This window comes from Chelmon rostratus, chromosome 13 (genome assembly GCF_017976325.1).
Source record: "Chelmon rostratus isolate fCheRos1 chromosome 13, fCheRos1.pri, whole genome shotgun sequence".
NCBI lineage: Eukaryota > Metazoa > Chordata > Actinopteri > Chaetodontiformes > Chaetodontidae > Chelmon > Chelmon rostratus.
Window position 1 is genome coordinate 11,912,576 of NC_055670.1, and position 25,709 is coordinate 11,938,284.

Genomic DNA, 25,709 nt, shown 5'->3' on the forward strand with positions numbered 1-25,709 from the left:
TCTCATGTAGCTCACATGGCTGCAGGGACAGACATGACCATTCACTAAACCCGTACCACGAAGTTACTGAATCATACATTTCATTTTATAAAAAAAAAAAAAAGAGACCCTCCCAAGCATTACTTGTATTTTAGTTCCACCCTCCCCTTGAGCCGCTCTCCAATTACGAATGATTATTTAATGAAGAGCTCCTAAATAAACAGTTTCACAGCCACCAAGTCCGAGAACCGTGAACAGGGCACAGCTGTTCAGCCTGAATGATGTGTAGGAGATCAGATGTCTGACAGTCCGTCATGAAACAATAACATGATGCCAAGCCGCACAGCCAGGCGTGTGGAGGATGTTTCCTGCAGACGGCTGTTCCAAAGAGCGCACCATGACATGTCAAAACACACGTCAATACCATCGGTAAATTAAAGTCCAGACTGCAGCAGAGGCAGACAAAGCTGTGTGCAGCGTGCACTCTCACTATGGACCGCTAAGCTCTTCCACTGGCAGTGGAGCTGAATGAGAGAAACAGGCAACCAAGCAATTTTTGTCCAAAATAATAAAAATAAATATGAATTACGTTTGAATGTCAAAACCATAACCAGGCGGAGAAAATTAAATAGGGCGCAGTTATCTTAAGAGGCTATATTAATGTGTGTTAGTCATCCCCATTCACCAAATCTGAAGATTGTTGGAAAAATCTAGCCCATCTTGGCACACATGAGGTGTTAATGTACACCAGGGTACAGCCACCAGCTGGGGCTTCTGAGCGCCTTGAGATTCATGCCTCACCCCTGAATAACAAATTGTAAAACTTCATATGAATTATATCTTATGCTGTTGCTTGACATTAGTTTTCATTAAAACCAATTAGGCCACACGAGTCTGAGTCACATAACCAGAAACATTAACCAGGTGTGTTTTAGAACAGCTGCGGACTCAGAGGTAACTTTCCCCCCGCTGTGCACTCAGTGTCCTGATTACAGTTCGACTGAGTGTGAAGGAACGAATCACAAAGGGTGTCTTTCGATCAGTATGTGGACTGAAGGAGACGCATGTGCAGAACTGATCATATTAGCAATGTTCCAAACTGTAGACAGCCACAGTAAACATGTTTCATTTCATTAACCGGAGGAACAATTGGCAACGTGTGAAGCATCATATTCTAACTTCAGTTCAGCTTTCTGTTATGGTTTTATGACTGTATGACTTTACAGAGACGTTCCATCAGTAACAATAAGACCTACATGTGTAGTGAACGGACATCAGCTACCTGTTTGATGGTGAAGATGATGCACGTAAAACGCACCTTTATGGCCCGTGAAAGTCGCCTTTTTGATGCAACTCTTTGAAATCTTGTATGGGAAGGCTGAGCTAAAATACACTTATGGAGTCAGTAAAATAAAAGACCCTCCCCCGTCTCTCCCAAAGAAGTCTGACCACCCACCCTTCAGCAAAAATCACAATTACAATAATAAGTGTACAGTCCCGAAGTTCTAATGCAACAACTCTGCAGCGAGTTGTGAGAGGTGAACAGACGACCAGCTTTATGGCGGTCACAACTTTGGTTTGGGCAATTTCAGTCAGCGCATGGCCAAATTAAGAAAACCTAAACATATTAGCTTTTGAAAACAGCTCTACGTTAAAAAAATTATCAACTTTGAGCTTAGATTCTCAGAGATATGTCTTCTCCATTCGATTCTTTGCATACACTTTCAGTGCAACATATGCCAACTATTTATTCTCAAACACACATTTAATAGAGTGCTTTCACTGACCTCTTTCTCTGTTTACTTCATTCTCCGGTAACCACACGCTAACCAAGACCTGACTGTAGTGCTGTTAGCACACCACAAGTTCACAGTTGCCGGTTAACACTCGCATGGCGTGTTAAATTTGTAAGACGTATTGACTGCGGAAGCAGATATGGCATCTCTGAAAATATCACATCCTTCTCCGGCTGGGGATGCAACACTCCGTGGCTATGTTTAGATGGAATTGTCTGTCTTCAAGCTTCACAGGTGGCCTGCATGCAAAAGGAGCTGCCTCCATCCTCTTCAGCATGGCGCTGGCAGACACTAAAGTTCATCACGGCGGTTGTCTACTGTGCAGAGGGGGGGTGGGGTGGGGCAGTGTTGGAAAGAAATAATGAAAATGGAAACAGTGGTGAGAGAGGGTCAGAAAATTTGCCTAAGAAAAAGGTTGATCACACAAGAGTAGAGAAGTCACAGTTTGTTTTCGTTCTAGCCACAGAACAAATAGTGCTCCGTGTTCACCTTTTTTATGTTGCGAAGGAGGGGGGGTCTGTCTCTGCGCTGCTGCGTCTTCCTGTTCCTGAACTCGTCTCAGCAGCTGCTTGATCTCGTTGTCGTATTCGACCCACTCGGGCACGATCCGTGCCGCGGCCGTTAGCTTGGGCTCCTTGGTCTTTGGGTTGTTGCACTGCAGCGGAGGAGCAGACGAAACACATCACTCACGCCACCAGAGCCGTTTTCCCCCAACAAATCATATCGCCATTCCCAGCACTGTCTGTGGCAGGCATTTGGACCTAATTTGATTTCCAATCCTGTTAAAAGGACATTAACCCATGTCTTGTGTCTGAATTACCAAGTGGTGTCCTATACCACAATGAGACAATGCTTCTTATTCCAGTCTACTGGAGCCTGTCCAGTAATTCTCTAAATTAGTTTAGGAGACTACAGGATTGCTCCTCAGTTGTCTCCTAAATGCCAAGAGCCTCGTGGACACATTAGAGGTGGGGAATGTGCTCCTGCTTTTCAGTGCTGCAGCAGCTACAGTTCACGATTAGAACCGACAACACTGAAAACTCTGTGCTACATGATCACCTTTTCAATTACCGGCATGTTTCAGCACATAAAAAGGAGGATTCAAATAATGAAGACAAAAGGGACTTACAGATCTAAATAAAACAAACAGCTAGATTTGATGATGAATTATTTAGCAATTCCCAGGTATGCCAGTTAGCTTTCCCCGCATTACTGTACTAATTAATAGTCCATAGCCAGATGTAATTGCTGTGGGACTCACCAGGTCTATCGTCTTAGCTGTGACTTTAGAGGCATCATCACACCACGTCTCACACCACAGCCACTCCTGTGGAAGAGACTTGATAACCACCTGGTGGATCATGTTGTTAGGAAGGTCCTGAAAATATCAGAAAACAAAACATTAAGTAGGGTCAGGGGCTGCGAGAACAAACTCTGCATCATGCAAAGCAATGATGTAATGTCTGTGTTGCACACCTGGTCCAGGTTGGACAGGCTGTTGGGGTCTTGGCTCAGGGCTTGATACTGGCCTCGTAACCTGTCCCCGGCTGCAATCTTGCGAAACTTCTTTAAATCTACTACGTACAGAGCGCTAATGGAAATACAGGAGAGCGAGAGAGAGAGAGAGCAGGTGTGAGAAAACCATTTCCTGAAGCTCATAGGAATGACATAATAAAAATAAAAATGAAGACTCAATAAAGATGAATACCCCAGGCACATTCAGATAATTGCAGCTAACATGGCATGTTAATAAACCCAACAGTGTAGACTGTATAGTTTCACTTATCACTTATTAGATTTCCGCCTGCCAGAGGATATTCACTCCTTTATGTTTTCCCTGGGCTCGCTGACGCCGATCATTCACCCTCGCTGCTTTTGTCCTGCCTCACAGAGCTCAGCAGCACTCTGCCATCCCATCAAATCACTGTGGTTTCCTGACTGCTCTCTTTTTTCCCCTCCTCATCAGCAAGTGGAGGGTTCAGCCTTCTCCGGCTGCCACCTGATTAGCCATCATATATTGACAGAGGGAGAACTCAGTGCCACAGGCCCAGCAAGGAGCTGAACTTTTTATTTCATTCCTAGTGCTTGATTTAATGTGCCACGGCTGTATACATAAATCACATCCTAAAACATAGCCACAAGAATTGCTACTATAATTGGTGGGGTCCAATCACCATGGAAACTGCATGAATGCAGCACTGTAGTGTGGTCACATTTTTTTTCCCCCAAGAAAATTCAAAATGCTGTATAAGTCAAGACGGTTTCAGCTTGTGCGAAGGAATGTGGGGGAAATAATTTAACTTTTACGACCAATCAAAAAAAGGTTTTAAGTGTTTCTCATGGAGCTAACTTCTGGCGGATGGGTTCATTTCTATTGCCTCAGTCGGGTGAGATTTTAAAACTACATGGACGGTTTAGCTTTCTGTTGGACTTCCAGTTTCTGACATCCAAACATATTGAAGGAAAAAGAAGAACAAAAACAAGCACAGCACTTCCACCCTCGAAACACAAGAATACAAAAATACAGTTCCTCTTCCTTCTCTGTCATATTGGGGACTTGGGAAGAACTAAAAACAAACACACTCTTGCAGAATAATGAATAATTCTTCTAGATGATTTACTGAACTGAAGCCATAATGTACAGGCAAAGTGAAAGATGGATTCTCATGATTGTGAGAGATATACTGCATTTTGCAGTTTGGTCTCTTCTATCTATTTGTAACTCCTTTCATTCTTTGCAGAGTAGAGAGGGAAGTCATGAAAGTCCCCAACTAAATAAACTGGGTGAATGGCCTACAAGGAAGCACAATGTTCTGAATGCTAATGTATTAAAATGCATGGATGTATTCTGCCACCTAGCTTGCCAGAAGTGGTTACCTTCATTTTCCCTAAAAATGACAATAGAGCGAAAGCTATAAGGAGGGGATTATGGAGTTATTGTGAGTGCATATGGCTGAACGCCAGGTGAAGTATCAGAAGGTACTTGCCAGGCATTCAAAACAGTTTGCTATATTCCATTGCACAGTCTTTTAACCAAGTATACCTGATGTGGTATTTCCTGTGTCCTAGATGTGAAGCCCAGTAGCCGCTTTTCCAGAAGCGATAGCCTTCCATCTCTCTGCGGCTATCACAAAATGGTGTGTAGCCATAAGGGGCGCCTTCCAGGTCTAAATCCCTCAGCTCCTTCAGATCAGCCCGAACTATCTGCGAGAGAGACGGAGAACATCTGTAAGTACAGAGGCGGCCGACGACACTTCAGTGGTGTTAAAAATCTAATCCAATCTTCACAGCAGCGCTTCGACTGATACTGACGACCGTCTTACTTTCAGCCTCATGCTAACATGTAGCTTTCTCCTGTGTCAGTTCAATTTGATCCTTACCTGGTCGGCGTCCACGAAGATGATCTTGTCCACAGCCAAAGGGAACAGAACATCCAGGAAGAGGATCTTGTATCCCCAGATTATGCGCTGCTTCTCAGTCTGTTGGTGGAGCCAACGGGGCCACTTGTACTGGACCAGTTCGTACTGAAAGCCGTACGACTCTGCCATGTGTGAGATGGTGTCCTACCCACACCAAAACCAAGCAACAGAGGTTAAATTCATCAAACACGAGGGCACAGGTCTTAAGTAAACATTTAAGAAATCCCCACATACAGCTACACTGTGGGATATTTGCAGGCCATAGGCACAAGGTTTAATTACAGACAATTATGTCATGCTGCAGAGGTAACTGCAGAATTTAAATTAAAATTATTGAGGAGGTTTATCTGGATATTTGAAGAAAACCAAAAAAAACAGATACAGGAGAGTAATCTTAGCTCTTAGTAAGCTATCAGTGGTATAATAAAAAGTGAGAAACATCTGGACATACTATATAAATAAACCTGCATACTCGAAAGATGGCATTAATATAAAAAACACAATCTGTTTTGCATCACACCCCTTCAAGCCATTTTTGCTATTTTTGCAACTCTGCATGTGTCTCAGAGGGCACTGAATGTAGATTCACCCCTATGGAAACGCTGAGATTAAACGCAGAGCATTACAAAGGAGGGAACAATGCACAGATATTTTCTTTTCTTAGTTAAAAAAAATCTCAAAAGTACTGGGATAAGTTATTCTGCAGGGAAAAGCAGAATGCTTTCGTGGAGTCATGAAGTGAGGGAAGTACCTTGAAAGAGGGGGAGAGGTAATTCTTGAGGAACCAGAACTTGACAGGTGTTTTGGTATGCCGAAGGACAGACAACATCATTATTCTGAGGCAGAAAGAGCGATCAATCAGTTTGAGGATCAGGACAAAAAGGGATCGTGTTTGTGAGCGGAAAGGGACTCACCTGAGAAAGCGCTCGTACAGATGGCCCGACGCAACAGAAAATATGTTCAGAACATCCTCTTTCTGCTTCTCGCCATCATCCTTCTTGGAGCCACCACCTGTGATGCTGTAAATAAGACCATAATACTTGAGTCTCTTGTGTTTTGATTGATGCATGTTTTTCATATATTGACAGTAATCAGAACTAAGCCACACCATGCTTTTGTAGAGCCAGGAGTAACAACAGTGTGACCAGCCATGCAATACTGTGCAGCAAACCGAGGTGTTTTACTTAAATGGAACAGTAATAAGGGAAGTGGTAATGCTCTGGAGACTAATGATTTTAATGTGATTTTAACAGCAGTTCAGTTCTGCTGCTGCACGGTTATGCACTGTTAAGCTTTAAATGGAAGCATTATGTCATGGGATCCAAGTTTTTGGTAAGAGCAGAGGGACGAAACACATCAGGCACCGTTTCGTGAATCAAGCTGCAGAGTGCAAAGCGCAGTCAAGTGCACTAACCAGGATATGCAATTTTGCCACACACTTTTTGTTATTTTCATAGCTGGAAAAATGCGCCACACTAGGAGCGGATGGGGTACTAGCTGCAAGAACGCATTATCCTAAAATCCAGTTAATTGTGTCAGGGTTTGGTTACAGTCATCACATCAGCTCCTCTCATCCCCTTTAAAAGCGGTGCTCTCCCCACCAAGTCTGGAGAAGCTTCTCCTGAGGAGAGACTAACATTCTCCTGTGGTACGTGCAGAGCTGGAAGTAAATGTACAGCAGCACATTCTGCTTCTTTTTAGTTCATTTTTAACACTGTAAATCTGGTGGTCTTGTGGTGTTTTAGACACATCTCTTGGGATTTTATTTCAGAATTGTGGTATTCCAGAATAAATAACATATATGTAACATTACAGGTAGTAATGTATTACAGTTAGTAAGTAAATATTTGGCTGCATTCAATTTAGAGTGGGGTGGTGCTTCTAGAAGACTAACAAAAACTGTCTGTTTAAGCCTCTGTGTTGAGTAATTTAACCAAAACATTTATGAATAGTCATGACTCTGCTCTGACACATCATATCGCAATTAAAAATGCAATGCTTCAGGCACCATTTCGCCAGACCCTTCATCACACACCACTGTTGCCGTGGTAACCTGGTGTTGGACAAGGATACAGAGAAAGAACTGGTGAGACTGGATCATCCAGAGAAATTTCAGTGATTAGAGGAGAGATTTTGTAAAAAATGTTTAAACCTTTTTTTTTCTGAATCTGAATGAACTGTGTGTCGGTCCTGAGGATATTAACACCTCAAGCCCTGCTCATTTGCACTACATAAACTCATGTTGCAACAATTACTCAGATCGTTTATTGTGAGAGAATGCACTGACCATAGTTTTGACAATTGTTAAGTTCAAGTCAAAATGCCAAATTTGCGACTTGCAGCTTCTCCAATGTGAAGACAGGCAAAGAAACATTAAAAAAGGGTGCTGAGTTATTTTTTCAAGGGTAATGTGGGTGACGTGATGAAAATAAGGCAGAACATGAGAGCACAGTGCACTTCTGCAATGGTCCAAAGACACTGGAAGTGGAAAACATGAAATGCAGATAATTGTGGAGACTCTTCTTGTACTGTGGTGTTCAGCAAGCCGCCTAAATACCAAACCAGCAAGCAAGAAAAAAAAAAAAAAAAAAACCTCACTGTGTGCTTCAGGGAAAACAAGAAAAAATAGCCCAAAGCGTCACTGTACACAACTGGCCGGCATCAAATAAGCCTTTACCTTTGAGACTGAATTAAATTTTCGTAACTAAGTAAGCGTCAGTAACAAGCTACCAACTAAAATGTTTTCATGTTGAGATAGCAGCACATCACCGGGACACTCTCCACACCCCTGAACACAGCTACACGTCCTAACCGCTGCTGAAGAGCAGTGGCTCACGATGCTAGGCACAAAAAAAATCAGGACTTGTGCTGGAGGGTAGATGTGTCTGCAGTCAAACTGTGTGTCCTTGTCTGCAACAGACTGCCGATGAGTGAAGGACTGTCTCTCCCTCACTCAATCACAGCCACAGCCCCGAGGCTCCAGGAAGACACCAGTGAGTGAGAGGGAGGTGTGAAGGGACGGGAGGGAGCATACTGTTTGTCTCTACATGTCCTCTAAAACCAACTCTGACACACACAAACAAGAAACTGACTGCTGAGCAAGTCACATCCAAACACAAAGGCAGTGATGGCCCAGGATGGCGCGCAACTTTTTGTTCGTGTTTCATAGTTATTTGTGGTCTGTTCCTCTGAAAACATTTAGTGCATGTCTCTCCCTGCACTCCTTCTCAAGCCAAGGCAGCGCTGTCTCTAGTTGAGCAGTTGGCTTCTGGGAAGTCACCACACATCTGCAGAGTCCGGGGATACAGACTGCCTGCCATGACTAAGCCAGCCATTATGAAGGGCCTCCAGTACTACCCCCCCCCAAGATAATCAGCTTTAGAGGGTCAGGTGAGAGCCCGTTTGGCTCTCACTCGAGATAATCTGGACCTCTGGAATGATAAACAAAGCTTTGGGTAAATCCTGAGCAGTGGACGGCACTAACCAGACAAAACTCTACTTCGCTTTTTCCTCCAACTCTGTAGATTGAGCAAAATTATTCTGTAACATCTGTGTGGAGATCACCCAAGGAACTAAACATCAAGATGTGTGCCAATGAGCATACAAAAAGACCAACAGACAGCTAGTTGATGCATAGTACATACTTACTGTAAAGCATAATGTTTTCGGCTATTTACAGGGCTATATGCATGCTGTTGCATAATTATGGTCGAATGGAAAGTCCAAAAATCAACGCCAAATCATCCCAAACAGTGCTGTACAACCCTGATTCCAAAAAAGCAGGAATGCTGTGTAAAACATAAGTAAAACAGAATGTCATAATTTGCTAATCTCTTTTGACATACACACAATTGCAAACAGTACAAAGACGATATGTTTAAGCTCATCAACTTTACTGATTTTTGTAAATATCTGCTTATTCTGAATTTGATGCAGCAACATGTTTCAAACAAGTTGGGACAGGAGCAACAAAAGACTGCGAAAGTTGTGGAATGATCCAAAAACACCAGCTTTTGACCATACTGAGCCCCAGCATGTACAAAGCCACAGACAAAACCCCTCTCATCTTTCAAATCTCAGGCAGTAAACACGCAGCAAATACAAGTTGTAGAGCATCCCTGTCTATTATCTAGATTCAGTTTGGAAAAACATTAATGGCCAAGGACCCATCTAACACTCTCCAAGGTCCAAGGGGAGAGGTTTACAGCACCTTCCAGCTAAAAGCTGAATATTTCCCTCAGGTAACTCAACCACTGATGCTCTGTCACATCCGGTGTGGTCCTTATGTTTATGATTTTTAAGAGCGGCATAAAGCACTTTAAAGTTCCCCTGGCTGGGAGCAGCGAGAAGGAAGAACTTTCCTTCATCTTCCTCCCATCCAGAGACAAAGAACAAGACGTCACAAAACAAAAGAGAGCACGCAAGAAAGAAAGTAAGAAAGAGGAGGAGAGAAATCTATTTTCACTCAGGCTCATTATTGCTCTATCGCGTTAAAACTCTCGGTAAAGACTACTTTGCAACAACTCCGTCACTTAGACTTACTGCTTGCTAACGCATGGATCCACCTCATTAATTCTTCAGAGGCATTAGATCAATGCATGGCCTCCAGTCCCACCCTTTACAACAAATCCCTCAAAGCATTCTGAGGTTACAAATGAAGTAACAGACATCTTTACTTTCAAAACCAACAATATTTGTGCAGAAATACTCAGGCCCTTTTACGTTTGCAACCGTGTGCTATTAATGTACTGAGCAGACATTTATAAATGTACTTTTCTGAGAGGATCATTCACAGTCCTGTGAAAAACCACCCTGTTGAAAGGTATTTCTTGTGAGGGTTTATCTGTAAAACAAGCTAATATTTTATCAGCATTTTGTGTCATTGGTTTCTCAGACTAAATTGGACTTGGTTGTTCTGAACAGTATTTTGTTTCTGCATGTCTTTTCATTAGTCATCATATCCACAAAGAGATGAGTTGCCTTCACTGGATGTTAACAGGACTGAGTGGGACTGGTATGGTTGGACTCTTCAGAGCACATTTATTTAAGTGAGACCAGTTGGACAGAGAATAACTGTGTACAGTATGGAGGATAGGATTAGTCTATCTTCCTCAACATGATGAGTGGTTTGAGATTGATGCACCCTTGGTTTGAACGGATATGCTGGAAACATGCCAAAACCAAGTACTCTCTCCAAATGCAGTCGAATATAAGTAAATTTAAGAGTCATACATCACAGGCACTTAAGGAGCAGTTATGGCTCTTGAAACCATCTCATTAAACCTTTTTTATTTTTAACCTGAGTACTTTCATTACTCAAATGCAAGCATACCATGGGAAATGGTCTTAAGATTACATTCAATTATAAATCTATTCATACATCTGTCTAACCACTCTCAGCCTCTTATCTGGTCCTGGTCCACAGCAGCAGCAGGCTACACAGGGTGACCCAAATGTTGTTCTCCCCAGTGATGTCCCAGAGCTCCTATTAGCAAATGCCAAGGCCAGGAAGGATTTGTAATCCCTTCAGCCTGTTTTGGGTCTGCCTCGGGGTGTCCTCCCAGTTGGACAAGCCTAAAATACCTCGACAGGAAATGTCTAGGAAGCGCCCTGATCAGACAGCCGAAACGCCTGAATTAGCTCCTTTTAACATGAAGGAGCAGCGATTCTACTCAGAGCTTCTTAGCCCTTCCCTAACGGTGAGCCCACCAACAACATGCGTGATCTTTTGCCGAAAACACAGCTGTTATGGAAACAAGGACCGGGTGGCTCATAGCAGCTACACGCCACATTCCCAGACACCCCAATATACACAATCACAGACGTTCCAATGCCCTTATATGACAAATTGACTAGATGAGCAAACTCTCAAGGGCCTCTAATACGTCACAAGAGTAAAGCGCCGGTCCACTGTTCCATGACCAAGACGAAGCTTGCACTGCTCTTACTGAATCAACGATTCAACAGTTTCCCCTTGGCCAGCACACAACAAGTTCAATAACAAAACAACACTTGGGTTCACATCAGACAGGCTGTTCCTCCTAGTCAAGCCCCTTCAGGGCTTACCCATATGAGCACTGAGGTGCTCCAGCAGAACTCCCTGAAGTGGTGTCCTCTCCAGGACCTCAAAACTGTATTTGAATTCATATTACAGTTTCAAAACACAGTATACTGTATGTATGGCTGTACGTACAAGTGTCCAGCACATTATGTTTGTGTAGACAGTTGAATGCACTTACGCATAAATGCACAAATAAATAAACGCCAAAGAAAAATATAAACATGTGAATAGCATGTTTAACAGCTCTGCAGTATTACCATATTCTGAATATATTACTCAGTCGTTCTCATTCATTACAAAACTTATGGGAGTAGCACAGCATTTGAAAGCAACCAATAAACACTGCATGACATGCTAATGAGTATGACAAAAGAAGTTTCAGGTGTTAAATGGGTTGCAGCAACACTGCCTACCTTTTCTCAAAAGTGCTCCACACACTTCACACAGCAAGCATTAAGTGAGAAGACAGGATCACACAGTTAGGAAGTGTTGGGGGAAACACACAAATGCACACACACACATACCTACAGAAGCACATATTTTTTGCAAGACTAGATCTTACAGCATAATATTGCAGTCTGGGTCGAGGGGAGGAATAAGATCTCCTGAAAATGCAATGGATAATGAACTCACGGCAGTTATAGTCAGTCAGCAGGAGGAGGGATTTAAACTGACCAAAGCCAACCAAATTCAGCTGTCTGTGAGAGCAGGTTACACACCTTGCTATGGAGTCCCATATGCCTTTGCTTTCACTGTTTTCACTTAAAAGATCTTCGTTGATCTTCTCTGCCTTTTTTTGCACCTATAAGAACAAAGAAGACACAAAACAATTATTCTGTCAGTGATTTCATCATGTGTAAAATCAACATCCTCCATCTGGGGCCTGCTGAGGAGCTTTTTAATCTACTGTACATTGAGTCATGTCCAGTGTTATGAGAAATCTACTAAATAAATATCCAAGAAACACACTCACTCGGACTTTGATGATCTTACTGTGGAAACTGTTCAGCACAGCAATGACATCCCCGGCATCTGCAGGGGAATCAGTTCCATCATGCCTGAGAAAATGGATCAAGAGTGAGAAACTGATAGCTGAGATGTTGGAAAAGGATCTGCAGCTGGTTAGTCTAACACATGTGAAGCAACAGGCTTGAGAGTAAAATGTATAGACAGTCAAATTTACATAATTTGCAAAATAACAGAAATGAATTGCAACCCCAAAACATGTCATTAATACTGACCATTAATTCCTCACTGGTCATGACCATCATTCTGTATATTTTAGTACAGCCTAGCCTTATCAATATGTGATCTAGACACAAAGAGAGGCACTTATACACCCATAGACTCTGTATTAAATCCCAAATATATGGCTGATACTGACACTGACATGACAACAGTCAAGATGTAAAGAATGTAAAAATTCATTTCTTGCTAACAAGAAATCAGGAGCAGATTCAGTCTAGCAAGAAAACGATTCAGCTATGGATGTTTTTTTTTTGTTTTTGTTTTTTTTTACTGCTTTACAAAGTTCAACTGACTATGATACATCATATAGCTTCACATTCTACAGGTTGCTCAAAAGGCTTTTTGTAATGTCATAGAATCCAACTGAAGCAGCAAAAGTTATCCCTTTTGGAATTAATAATTATTAACAACCTGATTTTCAGATCTACTGGTAATGTTTTAATTAATAGAAGAAAGAAAAAAACATCTTTGGAGATAAATCAGAAATACTTTGAAGGGTTAAAGCCTCCAAATCTCTGAGTAGGTGGGCCAATGTACGTGTGTGATTGACAGGTGAGCCTGCAGGAGCAGACACATATAATGTCAACAAACTTGTGCTAGTAACTATACATCACACGGCAAGGACAGACAGTGTTTAGCAGTGGAACTCAAGAAAAAGACCCAACCAATACTGATATAAGCAGGCAAGCTTTCAGGCTGTTCAATGTGTTACAGCTGACTAGCTACCTTCAGGCCAATGACTGCAGTCTTTACATTAATCATTGTTCATTTCTGCAGCTGTATCACCAGGTATTAAAATGCTTACATAATATATATATATATATTATGCAAGCATTTACTCAGCCTGAATGAGGTCTGTTCACATTTTTTGGTATGGCAAATGTGCAAGGAAAATATACAGTATAGGCTCCTCTTCTGAAGGAGACAACAGCAGCTAATGGACAGACAGTAAGAGCACACACTTAAAAGCGCATAGTGGGACAGCTGCCAGGGTCACACTCTGACCATATTCATTACCCTCCATCATCATTAAGAATCCCCTTACCATTATTTTATCCATCACTACTTCCCAACCATGCTGTATATACTGGTAGATTTAATGACAAAGACTGAACAGTATTGATTGCGTAACACTGGCCTTTCATGGTAATTGTTTTAGGACTGATTTGCCCAGTGGAGAATGTGTTTTGGCAGGCAGGATCTGCAGGGTCTGATGGTAAAACACCAGAGCGCAAACTTCAGGAAGAGATGAGCAATAGGCTATGATGCACAGCAAGCCATTTTGACCCTAGTGCTTACTAAAGGCAAAAAACTAACCTTATCACTGTGATAAATGCCCCCTCCTCATTGGGCCAAAAGTGCACCCCTCCCTCCCCCATGCTCAAATGCTGCTTGTGTTTTGCCCCTCTGCTGTCACTGATGCAACTCAGCCCTTAAGGCTTGTGTTAGAAAGCATCAGAGATCAATCTGTATCCCTGCTCTGAGGAGAGGAGAGCTGGCCATCTCATTCATCGCTGTCAGGGCGAGGCGCCGTGGCAGCACAGGGTGCAAGAGGAAAACGCAGTATCTGGGACCGGAGAGCACAGACACTCCCACTAGACTCTGATCGGCCACCTAACCAGAGCAGAGTGCCGCTAACCACAAGAATAATGACACTGCCAAGGTGAAAAATGACATCACCTCTTAGCTTCACCTGGAGGATTGGGGAATAAATCTTGGTTGTCTGATATGATTCCAGAGGAACCGAGGGCTGTATGTGTCCTAAATCTTATGTGAGGATAGCCAGAAAGGACAATATCTGTGATTGCAGGGACATCTAGTATGATGCACTACAGCTGCCCATGCAGACTCACATAAATGGCTGGGATTTGAGCCATAATCGCAACTTGACAGTAAGGGATTCACGCTCTTGGTTATGTTAAATAGAAATTATATGACGTTCCTTTGAAAAACAAGTATTTGATTTGTTTTAGATCAAAGCAGAAAGTACAACAGTACATTGTAATTAAAGTGAAAGAGCAGAATTAAAGAAAACAAGGCAGGGAAAATTGCATTCTGTTTGAAAACACATCAAATCAACCAAAGCACAATACTGTTTCTATTCGTCCGGGGAAATCAGACAACGCCAACACACTCTGTCTAGTATATGCAGCCTTTGACACCTACGCCATCCTAACTAAAACACATTCTGCTTCTGATATTTTACCGTCTGAGTCTGAGGTAGATGGTGTGGCAGGTGACCAGCTGAATCATCCCTCCACTCTGTCTTCTCTTTAATAGCAACCCTCTCCTCCTACTTGTCTCTCTCCCCTCTGTGGTGAGCAGAACTCCCTGCACTCATCAAAACCTTGAGCTGCTACAGTGTCAGCAGCTCTCCATGTTACCATAGTGATGGGTTTCACAGCTACCAGTATGAAATGGAGAGGTAGCTGAAAACAACCTCTATGCTGAGCTACTGATGAAGCTGCCTAATTAGCATCAGTACCTAACTTTTTTCAAAATATATAAACAGTATGCTTGCAAGGAATGAGATGTGAGGACTACCATGGAATTAACAACAGTCTACAGACACTGGTGGAGACTCACGTGAGAATCTGATAGATATCCTCTGATCTCCCTTTACGTAATCTCAGGGTCCAGGCACCAGGATTGGCTTTCAGTTGGAAATATCCCTGTTGTGGTTAAAACAGCATAAATAGTATTGTAAGTGTATAATTCACACTTGTTTTCTCAGCACTGGCACCAAACAGTTCCAAACATACTGCTGTAAGCAACTGCTATGATATGCGTGTCATCTATGCAAGAAAAGAAGGCTGCTGACCAGGTTAGCCATGACAATAGTGTCATACATGAGTGGGTCCCGACTCATGCCCAGAGTAAACTGCAGTCCACGGGGAGGCTGGCCGGTTGACAGGTCAAAGCAGTGGCCCTCCAGCAAGAGGTGCTCTAGCTCATACTCTGCTGTCACAACCCCGCTTACCTGGAGTGAAACCGCAAATTGCAGAGGACAAAAAACACCAGGAGAATGATTAATAGAAAGCACCTTTGGCCCTAATTAAGGGGTGAGAATGATAAGACTGCTGGTAGTAATGACTAAGGAGCTAAGATACCTCTTGCAGGTGGATGTTATCCAAGTCGTGGGGGCTGCGGACAGCCTGCACCATCCAGCTCTCCGGTGTGATCATATTAAGGGTGAGAAGGGGAGACTCTGGGAGCTCCATGAAGCGGGCAACAGGTCCTGGAGAAACTGTGTCGTTGGCCAAGAAAGTCACATCCGACTCCAAGACAAAGCGGTAAAAGCTGTGAAAATAACCAGAGATGACCAAAATTCAAGTGCTTTCCCATCAACTCTGAATGAACATAATATCTAACAATAGCATAGAGAGAATTCAAAGCCCTAAAATGGTGGCTATCCTGCAGGACTTTTTGCCACCCGACTGAGTCAACAATCCCATCCAACAAACGCACTGTCCTCTTCAGCAAGCACTAAAATGATGACATGTTGTGCAATAGTCCTCTTTCTAGAACAGGAGAGATGTGCTCTGTTGTGACAGCTGGGTTTATACAATCTCTTCAAAGGGAGGAATCTAATGCTATTACTTGCCAGTGTTCCTGCTCAGCCAATAACAGAAATATGTGCGATAGTCTGAGCACCAGAAATGTTTCCTTTCTCCATTATTACTCAGAGTTATCTCAGACATTAGCTCCAGGCTAATCTTTATGCTAATTGCTTTTCTTCAGTGTACCCTCCGACACAGAGGAGTCATAATGGGCGTAGATAACTTGGCAGATGATAAACATTACCAATGCTAATTCTTTTTATTTAGAATGCTTTCTTATCCTCAAAGGTACCTCATCACATTTCTCTTTCATGGGGAGATTTCACTAAAGTTAATTCCCGCCACAGCAGCTGTGTTTCTGTGGACCAGAACAATGCAGTCACACCGGGGCTCCAGGGGGAGATGGTAGCCGCTAACACAGCACAGTAAGTGGTGAGACAAAGGTTGTAGTTAAAGAGGAAGAAGTCCAGTACAGCCGGGGAAACACACTGCCTTCATTTGACTGCTTTGTTTGTGAGATGACCAATCCTCCACAAGAAGAAACATGAGAGAAAGAAGATGAGCAGTTCTGTGGTGTCTGCTGCAGCTCTGAGAAGGATCTCAGTGAATGAAATGAACCCAGTGACACAGAAAAGGATTCATGTGCATCCACTGACAACAGTATCTCCAGGGGTGGGCTATAGGATTACCAAGCTTATGGCTCTACAACGGGAAGGAAGATGTGACTCTGTGGTTACAAAACTCAACTGCTATTAGAAAACTAGTAACCAGCCCCTGATGATCCGGACCTTTGTGATGAGATCCAAAAAAACAGAATAAGGCTTCAATAGCTTTTTTACTGGGTCAATTATTGCCCAGAGTGGAAGTCTTTGAGGGTTACTGATCGGCATCAGTGACTAAACAAATATTAACTTGGCAGGAGTTCAGAATGTTAGCTTTTAAGGAGTCTGTCCTCTGCCCAGATACTCACATTTTCAGTGGTTGAATGTGAGGATGGTACTTTAAGAAAGCAACGACCAAAACGAAACGAAAATATCACGTAGCCATTTGTGTCAATTATAGGCAACTATCACTCTGGGGAACAGGAAGTGTGATGGGTTGGAGAGGGAGGGAGCTTGTGAGTGATTTTGGGAGGATATTTCCATCAATTTAATTCCTGCTCATATGTGACAGAGGTCAATAAAAGTCATACTGTAAATTTCTGTCATTTGGTATTGAAAAAAAAAACATTTGAGATGTTTCAGTACACTACCATACAAATGACTCAGTCCATTACGGATCAAATTAAAAAAGAAAACACCCCAAATTACATAATGACTAATATTCAATTTCAACCTTTCATTTGTTGTTTTGTTTTTTATTTTGTCGTTTTTACTGCATGGCTTGAACAGTACAAGCTGTAAGCAATTTGCCCAGAGATGCAAGGGGAGGCCCAAAGCAATAAGGTGGTGTTATTAAGCAGATTACATCTGTGCAGTATAATCTTACAAAGGGAAGGAGCGAGGCAGAGATGCTAAGTCTGCAGCGGTCAGAGGATACACAAACAAGCCAAACAGGAAAATTTAATTACTGTTGGAGCTGGAGCTTACCTCTTGAGGGGCATCTCGGACAACTTGGCCCTGCAATTCATAAACACCTGCAGTCTCACATTGACCACTTGACTGAGCACCTGCAGGAGTTTCAGAAGACGAGACCCAGTTAGAAATCAAGAGCAAAGCAGAGCCCATCCCAGCAGAGACGTGCAAAATACACATGAGCCTTTAGCTGAACAAAAGGACTGAAAGCAGCTTCTACAACCCTGATTCTAAAAAAGTTGGGAGGCTGTGTAAAACATAAATAAAACAGAAGGTAATAATTTATCCTTTTTGACATATACCCAATAGAAAAAGTACAAAGACAATGTATTTAATGGTTTTCCTCATCAACTTCACTGATTTTTGTAAATATATGCTTATTCTGAGTTTGATGGCAGCAACGCGTTTTGAAACATGGAGCAGGAGCAACAAAAGACTAGAAAAGTTATTAGTTGGTGTCATGATTGGGTTTCAAAGGGGCATTCTTGAAGGCTCAGTCATTCACAAGCAAGGATGGAGCGAGGTTCACCACTTTGTGAAACACATGATTGTATAAAGGATGCTACTACATGGGCTCAGGAACACTTCATAAAACTGCTGTCGGGAAACACAGTTTGTTTTCAAATCATTGTACGCTCGTTTTACACAGCTTCCCAACTTTCTTAGAATCGGGGTTGCAGCTTCACTGCCCCATTACTCTAACTATACCGGATTTCAAGAGGATCTCGAATAACAAAGCAGATATTCTTATATAATATTTTTTACGATGCAACAACGGTTAAAAAATAATGAGCCAGTGGCTGTGAGCGCACAAAGCTGCCGTCCTTAAAACTACTTCTGATGCTAATAGGCTGGCATCACAATTTCTACTGCATACTGCAGTACACTACAGAAAAGGGTACACTGCAAACAACAGCTACTGAAGGTGGCTGTCTGACTGGCTGTCTGTAAAGGCACGGTGAGTCATATTTTCATATTCATCCAAGTCAAATTCTTCACCACAGCAAGCCTCTGGCAAGATGCAGCAGACAGCTAATGGGATTCAGTGAACTCAAACCCACTAAGGAAACTGTTTCTAAATAACATTATCTGTTCAAAGAATAAATAAGCACACTTGTTTTAGCTCACAAAGAATGTGTAAGAATAAAATAAGGACTCTTCCCATTTTTCTGCTCAACTTTACTGACACAATAAAAGCTTTTAAGAGGTTGGAAGGTATAGCATCTTAAACAATGTGCTTAACCATGAAACATGATCATAGCATCATGAAGACAGACAAAAAAGGAAATTCCTGGCTGAATTTTTGCACCTTGGCAAGTTTTGTGTTTCTGTCCCCTTCCTTACAGTGATAGTGATTTGAAAATGTCCTTGCTGCATAAGGAATTGATGGAGAGAAGAATATAACTTACAATCAGCAGAGAGGACATCTTCTGTGCCTCCCTAGTGAGGGGGTCAGCGATGGCCACGACATCATAGAACACCTCATTTTCACGCGGGGAGAGACGGAGCACACTGAGGAGGAAAGAAAACAGCACATCAAAGCGGATTCAGCAACACTAGGATATACAACCCTTATTGAGCAGAACCGCAAATCAAAAGATTTGCATTTCTGGACTGCTTGAAATGATGGCATAGCAATTTTTAGATCTATTATGACAAAAGGAGCGTAAACACTTCTTTGTAAAGCTACACAGCCAATAGGACAGTAAAAAGAGAGAAAAAACGTTGCCCACCTGTGGCTGTCTTTGATGAAGTGGACATCCCTCCTGACCTCTCCTTTGGGTGCTGCAGTTAGGAGGGCATCAACTTTCATAACTAAGTCACTGGCGCTGAAGGAAAAGAGGTGGAGCAGGGTCAGCCCATCATTTATTAATGCTACATGTTAGGAGAGATGTCAAACAGAGCTCACATAATGTGATGTCAAGCTGTTAACAAGGTAGCCTCATGTATCAGCTAATGATCAAACTGAAACTGCCATTTTCTTCAATACAGAACACTAGAGACAGCACACATAGTCAAGATTTTGATTACAAAATCTTGTTTAGAAAAACTCAAGACTAAAATGACACAAAGAGAAAAGTATTAAAAGGTATTGCACATTATAACAACTACTGTTGTTATCCTCTAATGATGGGGTGCTCAAACGTTTATCACTGACAGTTAAAGAAGGGGGTAACATTATTTCTTATATAACAAGGCAAGAAAATACAAACATACAGCTTTGTCTTCATCCCCATCTGTTTAACTTTGGCTTTGACTTTCTCTGCAGAACCGCTCAGTGTAATCTTCTCCAGCAACTGGAAATCCTCCACAGTGAATTCCTCCTGCTCTTCAAATGGACCAAGTTTCTATGAGGAAACGCATGCAGTCAGAACACGATTTTTCCAATTCTCATCTCAGCATGTATTATTTACTGTTTGCCAAGTGGGTGTTACATGTAATGTGATTGTAACACAGTGTTTTATCCACTTAAAGTCATGGTATTCAGGAAGTGTGTTTTCCTCCTTCCTATTTTTGGGACTAGAGTCCTGTCACTGCAGCAGAGGAATGTGAAATGATATTAATTGTTACTGCCATCGCAGAGGCTGGCCTCTTCATCCGTGGCTGTCAGCATCACTGCTGCTGAGACATCAGTCATCAGCTCTGTGCGCACATACAGTCAGCACATACAGACACTCAGACAAACACTCACACACAGTGCAGTTTGTGCCACCTGTGACCTTTGAGAAACAGTCGTGCTGATTTGACAGCACTCTGAAAACACAAGAGGGAAAATCATCCAAAGTGCAGCAGCTCAGAGGATTCACTGCTCCACTGTGCCAGACAACAGCAGCAACATTTAACCAGAGCTTTACCTTTCTGACAACATAATGTGGTCTATTCAAGTCTGTATGCACAAATCTTAAGATGCTAATTGTGTTGAGTTATGCTGCCCACTCACCCTGCCATTGCTGATCACTGCCCGCTGTCCAGGAATCAGCTTCAGGACGTCTCGACAAAACAGCTGCTGACTACGGACAAAATCCACTTCAAGTGTGTTGAACTTTTTCTCAAAGGCATCTTCGTCCGTGCCCTAGAGCAGAATAACAAAAGTTTGTTTAGGTAAGATAAATTGATTGCGCTGTTGGCTCACACATTTCTGAAGAATATGTGATGTACTGTAAGATCCAATAGACTAGCTCACGGACGTTTCTGCCTTTACAGCCTGTTCAAAACAAAATCTGAGCTATGCATTGGCATAAGGAATGATGTATGTGAGGCAAAAGAATTATTCACAATATTATTGATGCCTTGCATCAGTACAATCACTGCAGCTTTCAAACATAAAATATTTCAGCCAGAGGACGGAGCTGTAAGAAATGCACATGTGTGAAAATTAGATTAATCAATTTGTAATTAATATAACAAACCCTTAATTAAGCCTCAGCCATTTTTGTCTATAACAAATTAGGTGTGGGAGTGTAGAGGCTTTGTGGAGTCAGGTTATTAGTTTCTCCAACATCTCTCCTCAGGAGAACAGGTGAAATACCAATAATGTCAGCACAATCCAGTCAGCAAGTCTGTCTGGCAGCCAATAATAAACTCATATCCCTCGACTCTGAGTCTCAACTCACACAGCCGCCTCCTACCTATCTTTCCGTTGCTATTTCCAACCCATTCTCTGCTCATTGTTTAAGGCTGGTATAATTGAAGGCAGTTTGTTATAGTTGGTCCCAAATGTAGCCTGTGCTGTATGACTGTATGACCTCCTGATGGGAGTTCTCCTGTCAGCTGATTTGTTGATTAGTGCCTGAGAATTTGTATTTTTACGTGTAATGATGCGTAGGTGGATACTGCACACTACAACATGGAGAACACCAGTGGCTGTCGACTGCTTACAGCAGCAGAGTGATGGTCAGGCATGGCTGAACACACGAGGCTCACACAACCGTGAACATTGACCAAGAGCTCGGCTATTCATTCAGGTCCCGGAGACCAGGTATCCACCAGCACTTTTTAGTTAAAGATTCAGCATGTGGAGGCCGCCTTGTGACAGATCAGGTGGAACTGACAGTGAGTAGGCCGCTTGCCTTGGCATCCACAGGCTGTGGAGCATCATGCGTGCTCTAAATGTATTCTGTTATCTGATGTTCAGAAGAGGAATGAGAAGATGGGCTCATCAATCATCATTTCCCCCCCCCGACTGTGCACTTAAAATCAAGAAAGCAGTGGCAGACAAATCTCTGCAAGTGGTTATATCCGACCTTTGTTTTCCTCTTTTTTACCGTCATCTCATCAGTTCTGCCTAAGATGTTCTCACTTATGCTGAATAACATTCCTCCCACTTTGCAGAGATACATTTCACTGATGCACCTTTCACTAAGACAGGTACCGGCCTAAAATCAAACCCAAAAAATATAATTACAACAACACAATACCACTCACACTGTAATTTCACATATCTTTTAGGCTCACTCTATATACCATGAAACCATATAAGTAGTCTAGTTGCATTAGTCCATGGCAGGTAATGTTACAAATCAGTGAGCGGGACTGTTTTATGGCAGGACTGAATTTATAGGATTTTGCATGAATGTGATGAAGTACCTCAGGTACTGTATGCTTTGCACAGGTTTAGCCTAAAACAGACATTTCAATGTGGTTATTTTTTTCTGAATGATTTATCAATTGAATTTCCAGAAAATGCACTACACCAAAATACATATCAGTGTCATAATATAAAACTACATATACCATAACAGAAGATTTTATCCTCATCACCCACCTCTATAAATAACTGTGCATCTCTTGCATGCATAGCATCTCACTTGTTGATTTGTTCCTATGCTTTGTTGTTTACTATTCTGGCTGTGGGTTTTCTAACACTTTGCTTTCATGTCAGAAGGAACAAGAGATGGGCTTTCACTACATCAGCTAACCAGGCATTTGTGTGTTTAGTACAGCACAAAATACATTTTAATTTTCTAATCAGCCTCGACTACTGGCATCAGAACATTTCTAAGTTTACTGCATGTGCATACCTTTTTTTTTGTTTATTTTATTCCACTTAATATAAATGTTTTTCAACAATCATTTTTCATTTTTAAAATATAACAGTTAAAATTAAGTACATTCCAAAAATCTGAAGACTTTGTGCGAACCCTGCTTACTGTAACTGGTAATATAGCCTTTAGGACAGGCAAGCCCGCCATTTTTGTCATATAACAATAATGACAATTCAAGACCTCGTTTAATCTCATATCACAATATAATCAATAAGTTGTAAAGCTGCACCTAAAACGAAGGACGCACATTTCTACTTTGATGGAACTGCAAAAACTACAGAATCTAAAAGGCTACCATTTGCCTGAAATATTAAAAAATGCAAATTAAATGTTTGAAATTGGCTTATCTCTGAACTGACAAAATAAGAAGAGAAAAACAAACAAACAAAAACATAACTACAACTCTTAATCCCTCCTTTACCTGAATCAGTAAGTGCTTCATCTTGGTCCCCTGCTGGAGGAGCTGGATGCTCTCCTCTTTCAGGAGTTTTTGCACAAACTCTCTTGCAGCCTTATTCTTCAGGGTGAGAAGAGAGGCCCAGATAGCCCTGTACAGCACAGTGTTATCTTCGCTGGGCTTTCCACTGGGGTTATCTATCACTCCCACACGCACTCCAGGGCTGGCCTTCTGCTTGCGTGCATGCACACACACACAAACACAGCAGAAATATAATTCACACAAATATCACACAATCTCATATTTTCAGAAACCACAGGTGCCACTGCGAGAGAGCACTGGGGGGAGAGGGTGTTGATTGCTTAAAAGCAACAATAAAGGTTTCTCCTGTTCTGCTTATTCTACCAGCAAGGAGCTTTTTTCATGGCAAATACAAAATGCCTGCTTTTCAGAGTATTCTCTTTCAGAGAGAGAATTGACTGAGTTTTATGTCACAAGGCCTGTCTTTGTAATCAGTAAAAAAAAAAAAAAAAATCTCAATGTACTTCATCTCCTCTGCTTGTATGTGAGGTTATAGATTTACAGCAGATGAGTTTTGTAGCTGCAGGGACACCAACTGCAAGATTTGTGTCAAAGAAAAGCCACTGTGAAAAATGTTAATGATTGAGTCAACATTCGTTCCTTCTAAGAATTTAAGGGCTGTGATATATCGTCAAGAATTCATAAAAATAAAAAAGCACTGCTGTTGGGATACTTGATTAATTTCACTACACTAACATAAAAAACAACTCACAAACACATGGCATACATGTCAATTTGTAGATTGTGCCTTCTTAATTGAGTTGCCTTAAACAAAAATGGGGAGAGGTACACAGGACAGAGAGTAGGTGATACTGACCACATGTTTCAGAGCATTGAGCAAAAGTTTTCTTCCTGAGACCTTCTCAAAGTCTCCCACTATCCACATGGTCACAGCACTCATCCCATCCTCATCTTTGATAAAAGAGAAACAACTCTTTAGTACTCAAAATAATATAGTAATACACAAATATCACATGCCATTTCACTTTAAGCATCATGATAAAATACATTCTGACCAGTCTGCCCGGCTGTCTGCTGCAGGTTCCTGATGTTTATATGATAAACTGATGTATAATGAAAGTTCCAGTGGAGGGCAAATATATTTTTGAGCAGCTGTAAATCTGAATGTCAGTCGTAATGGTTACGTGGCATTTAGCAAGCGCTGCTAATCCTTTGAAAGGGTTAGCCTATGCTTATACACTGACAGTTGGAAGAAAGTGAGAAGGAAAATGAGGTTCAGTCAATACAGCAACTGTTCAGTTTGTGTGTAAGAGAGGCTGAGACATCAGGCAAAGAGCTCAGTATATTAGTAGAGAACTGTGCCACCAGTCAGTCAGAAAAGCAGACAGTCAGCCGGTCAGCTAGTCCACAGAGGGAAGATGGCAATCAGCCTCTTCAGCCTCACTGAGACAGCCACACTCCAGGCCAGAGCAGTGAAATGCAGCTCTGACGACCATTTAGACTGTTGGCCCAAAGCCAGACGGCAGACCCAGCAATTATCTCGCTGAAGGTGCAGCATGTCTGCTTTAACAAAGGTCAGTTTCACACATTCATAGATCAGTAAAGCAGTGTAAGGTTCATTTTTGTTTAGACTCTGCTCATTTAAAAGTTTTTAACACATAAATGCAGAATGGTTGCTCCACTTTAGATGCAGAAGCTTGAGTAAACAATTCTTATCGGTGCAAGTCACTGTGTTACTGAAAATGAAATGGTGTCATCTGAAATTGTGTTAATTAGGAAACCAGACATAAAATAATTAGTGACTCCTTACCGCTATTTGTAAAGTACTTCATTCTCTTAGCCATCACAGCTGTTTTGTCTCTGGAGTCCAAATATGAAAACATAGTTGTGTCCTCCCAGTCATCTACAACTGCAAGGCAAGAAAGACAAAGTGTGAAAAAAAAATGAGAAGAATATATACAGTGAAACACTCGTGGATAGTTTAAGATTTGCAGCACAGGTCACCTGGCTTGGCAGTGAAGTCGAGGTACTGTCGGTCAGTGCTTAGGATAAGAGGGTTCATCCTGGGAACCACATTGGCCTGCTCCATTAGATAGTCAACCACATCTGAGCCCTCAGTCAACTGACCCTGCAGGTATAGGACAAAATGGAGCAACATCACTGAGAATATCAATTCATAAGCATCTTTAGTATGCCTTATTTCTGAACAGCTAGCATGTAGTGAAATGTAAACATGTCTGCAAATGCAATAATGTGGAGGGCTAATTTCACACTATATATTGTAACTGCAAACTGCAATGTCCTGCTATCTGACAAATCTATGATGGCTCTTAATCCAGTAAACGGCCATCCATAATATTGTGAAATGAAGAGTGAGTCTTTCTGTACAGACATGTCATACCATAAAAACAGCTCTCTGGAAGGTGGTGGTGGTGTCCATTATGCGCTGCAGGATGATGGTTTCCAGCTCGTCTGGGTCCATCTCATCAGGGCTCAGAGGGACTCCATTAAATAAAGCCAGAGGTAGGGCCCCCAGGCCACTCTTTTTGTAAAACAGTGCACCATCCTGCAGTACACAAAATATGCAC

At 42.0% G+C, this 25,709-nt stretch overlaps 1 protein-coding gene across 3 annotated transcripts in view; it reads right to left on the reverse strand.

Annotated features, from left to right (window-relative positions):
• Positions 1–118: 118 nt before the first annotated feature.
• Positions 119–25,709, reverse strand: part of uggt2 (UDP-glucose glycoprotein glucosyltransferase 2) — a 35,275-nt gene continuing 9,684 nt past the window's right edge. The window contains exons 17-39 of one of the 3 annotated variants that reach the window (XM_041950360.1): positions 25,523–25,687; positions 25,126–25,249; positions 24,932–25,030; positions 23,978–24,072; positions 23,104–23,310; positions 20,579–20,710; positions 19,855–19,985; positions 19,371–19,466; positions 19,047–19,149; positions 17,653–17,732; positions 15,614–15,803; positions 15,325–15,483; positions 15,090–15,175; positions 12,229–12,313; positions 11,975–12,057; positions 6,109–6,213; positions 5,946–6,030; positions 5,156–5,338; positions 4,819–4,979; positions 3,252–3,366; positions 3,037–3,153; positions 2,265–2,430; positions 119–2,089 (exon numbers count right to left, since the gene is read on the reverse strand). In XM_041950360.1, coding sequence (XP_041806294.1) covers positions 2,067–2,089; positions 2,265–2,430; positions 3,037–3,153; positions 3,252–3,366; positions 4,819–4,979; positions 5,156–5,338; positions 5,946–6,030; positions 6,109–6,213; positions 11,975–12,057; positions 12,229–12,313; positions 15,090–15,175; positions 15,325–15,483; positions 15,614–15,803; positions 17,653–17,732; positions 19,047–19,149; positions 19,371–19,466; positions 19,855–19,985; positions 20,579–20,710; positions 23,104–23,310; positions 23,978–24,072; positions 24,932–25,030; positions 25,126–25,249; positions 25,523–25,687 — 2,790 coding nt within the window. In that variant the 3' untranslated portion in view covers positions 119–2,066. Of the gene's footprint in view, positions 2,093–2,264; positions 2,431–3,036; positions 3,154–3,251; positions 3,367–4,818; positions 4,980–5,155; positions 5,339–5,945; positions 6,031–6,108; positions 6,214–11,974; positions 12,058–12,228; positions 12,314–15,089; positions 15,176–15,324; positions 15,484–15,613; positions 15,804–17,652; positions 17,733–19,046; positions 19,150–19,370; positions 19,467–19,854; positions 19,986–20,578; positions 20,711–23,103; positions 23,311–23,977; positions 24,073–24,931; positions 25,031–25,125; positions 25,250–25,522; positions 25,688–25,709 lie in introns of those variants that run through there. The other 2 variants (XM_041950359.1, XR_006007284.1) reach the window with 2 other exon arrangements.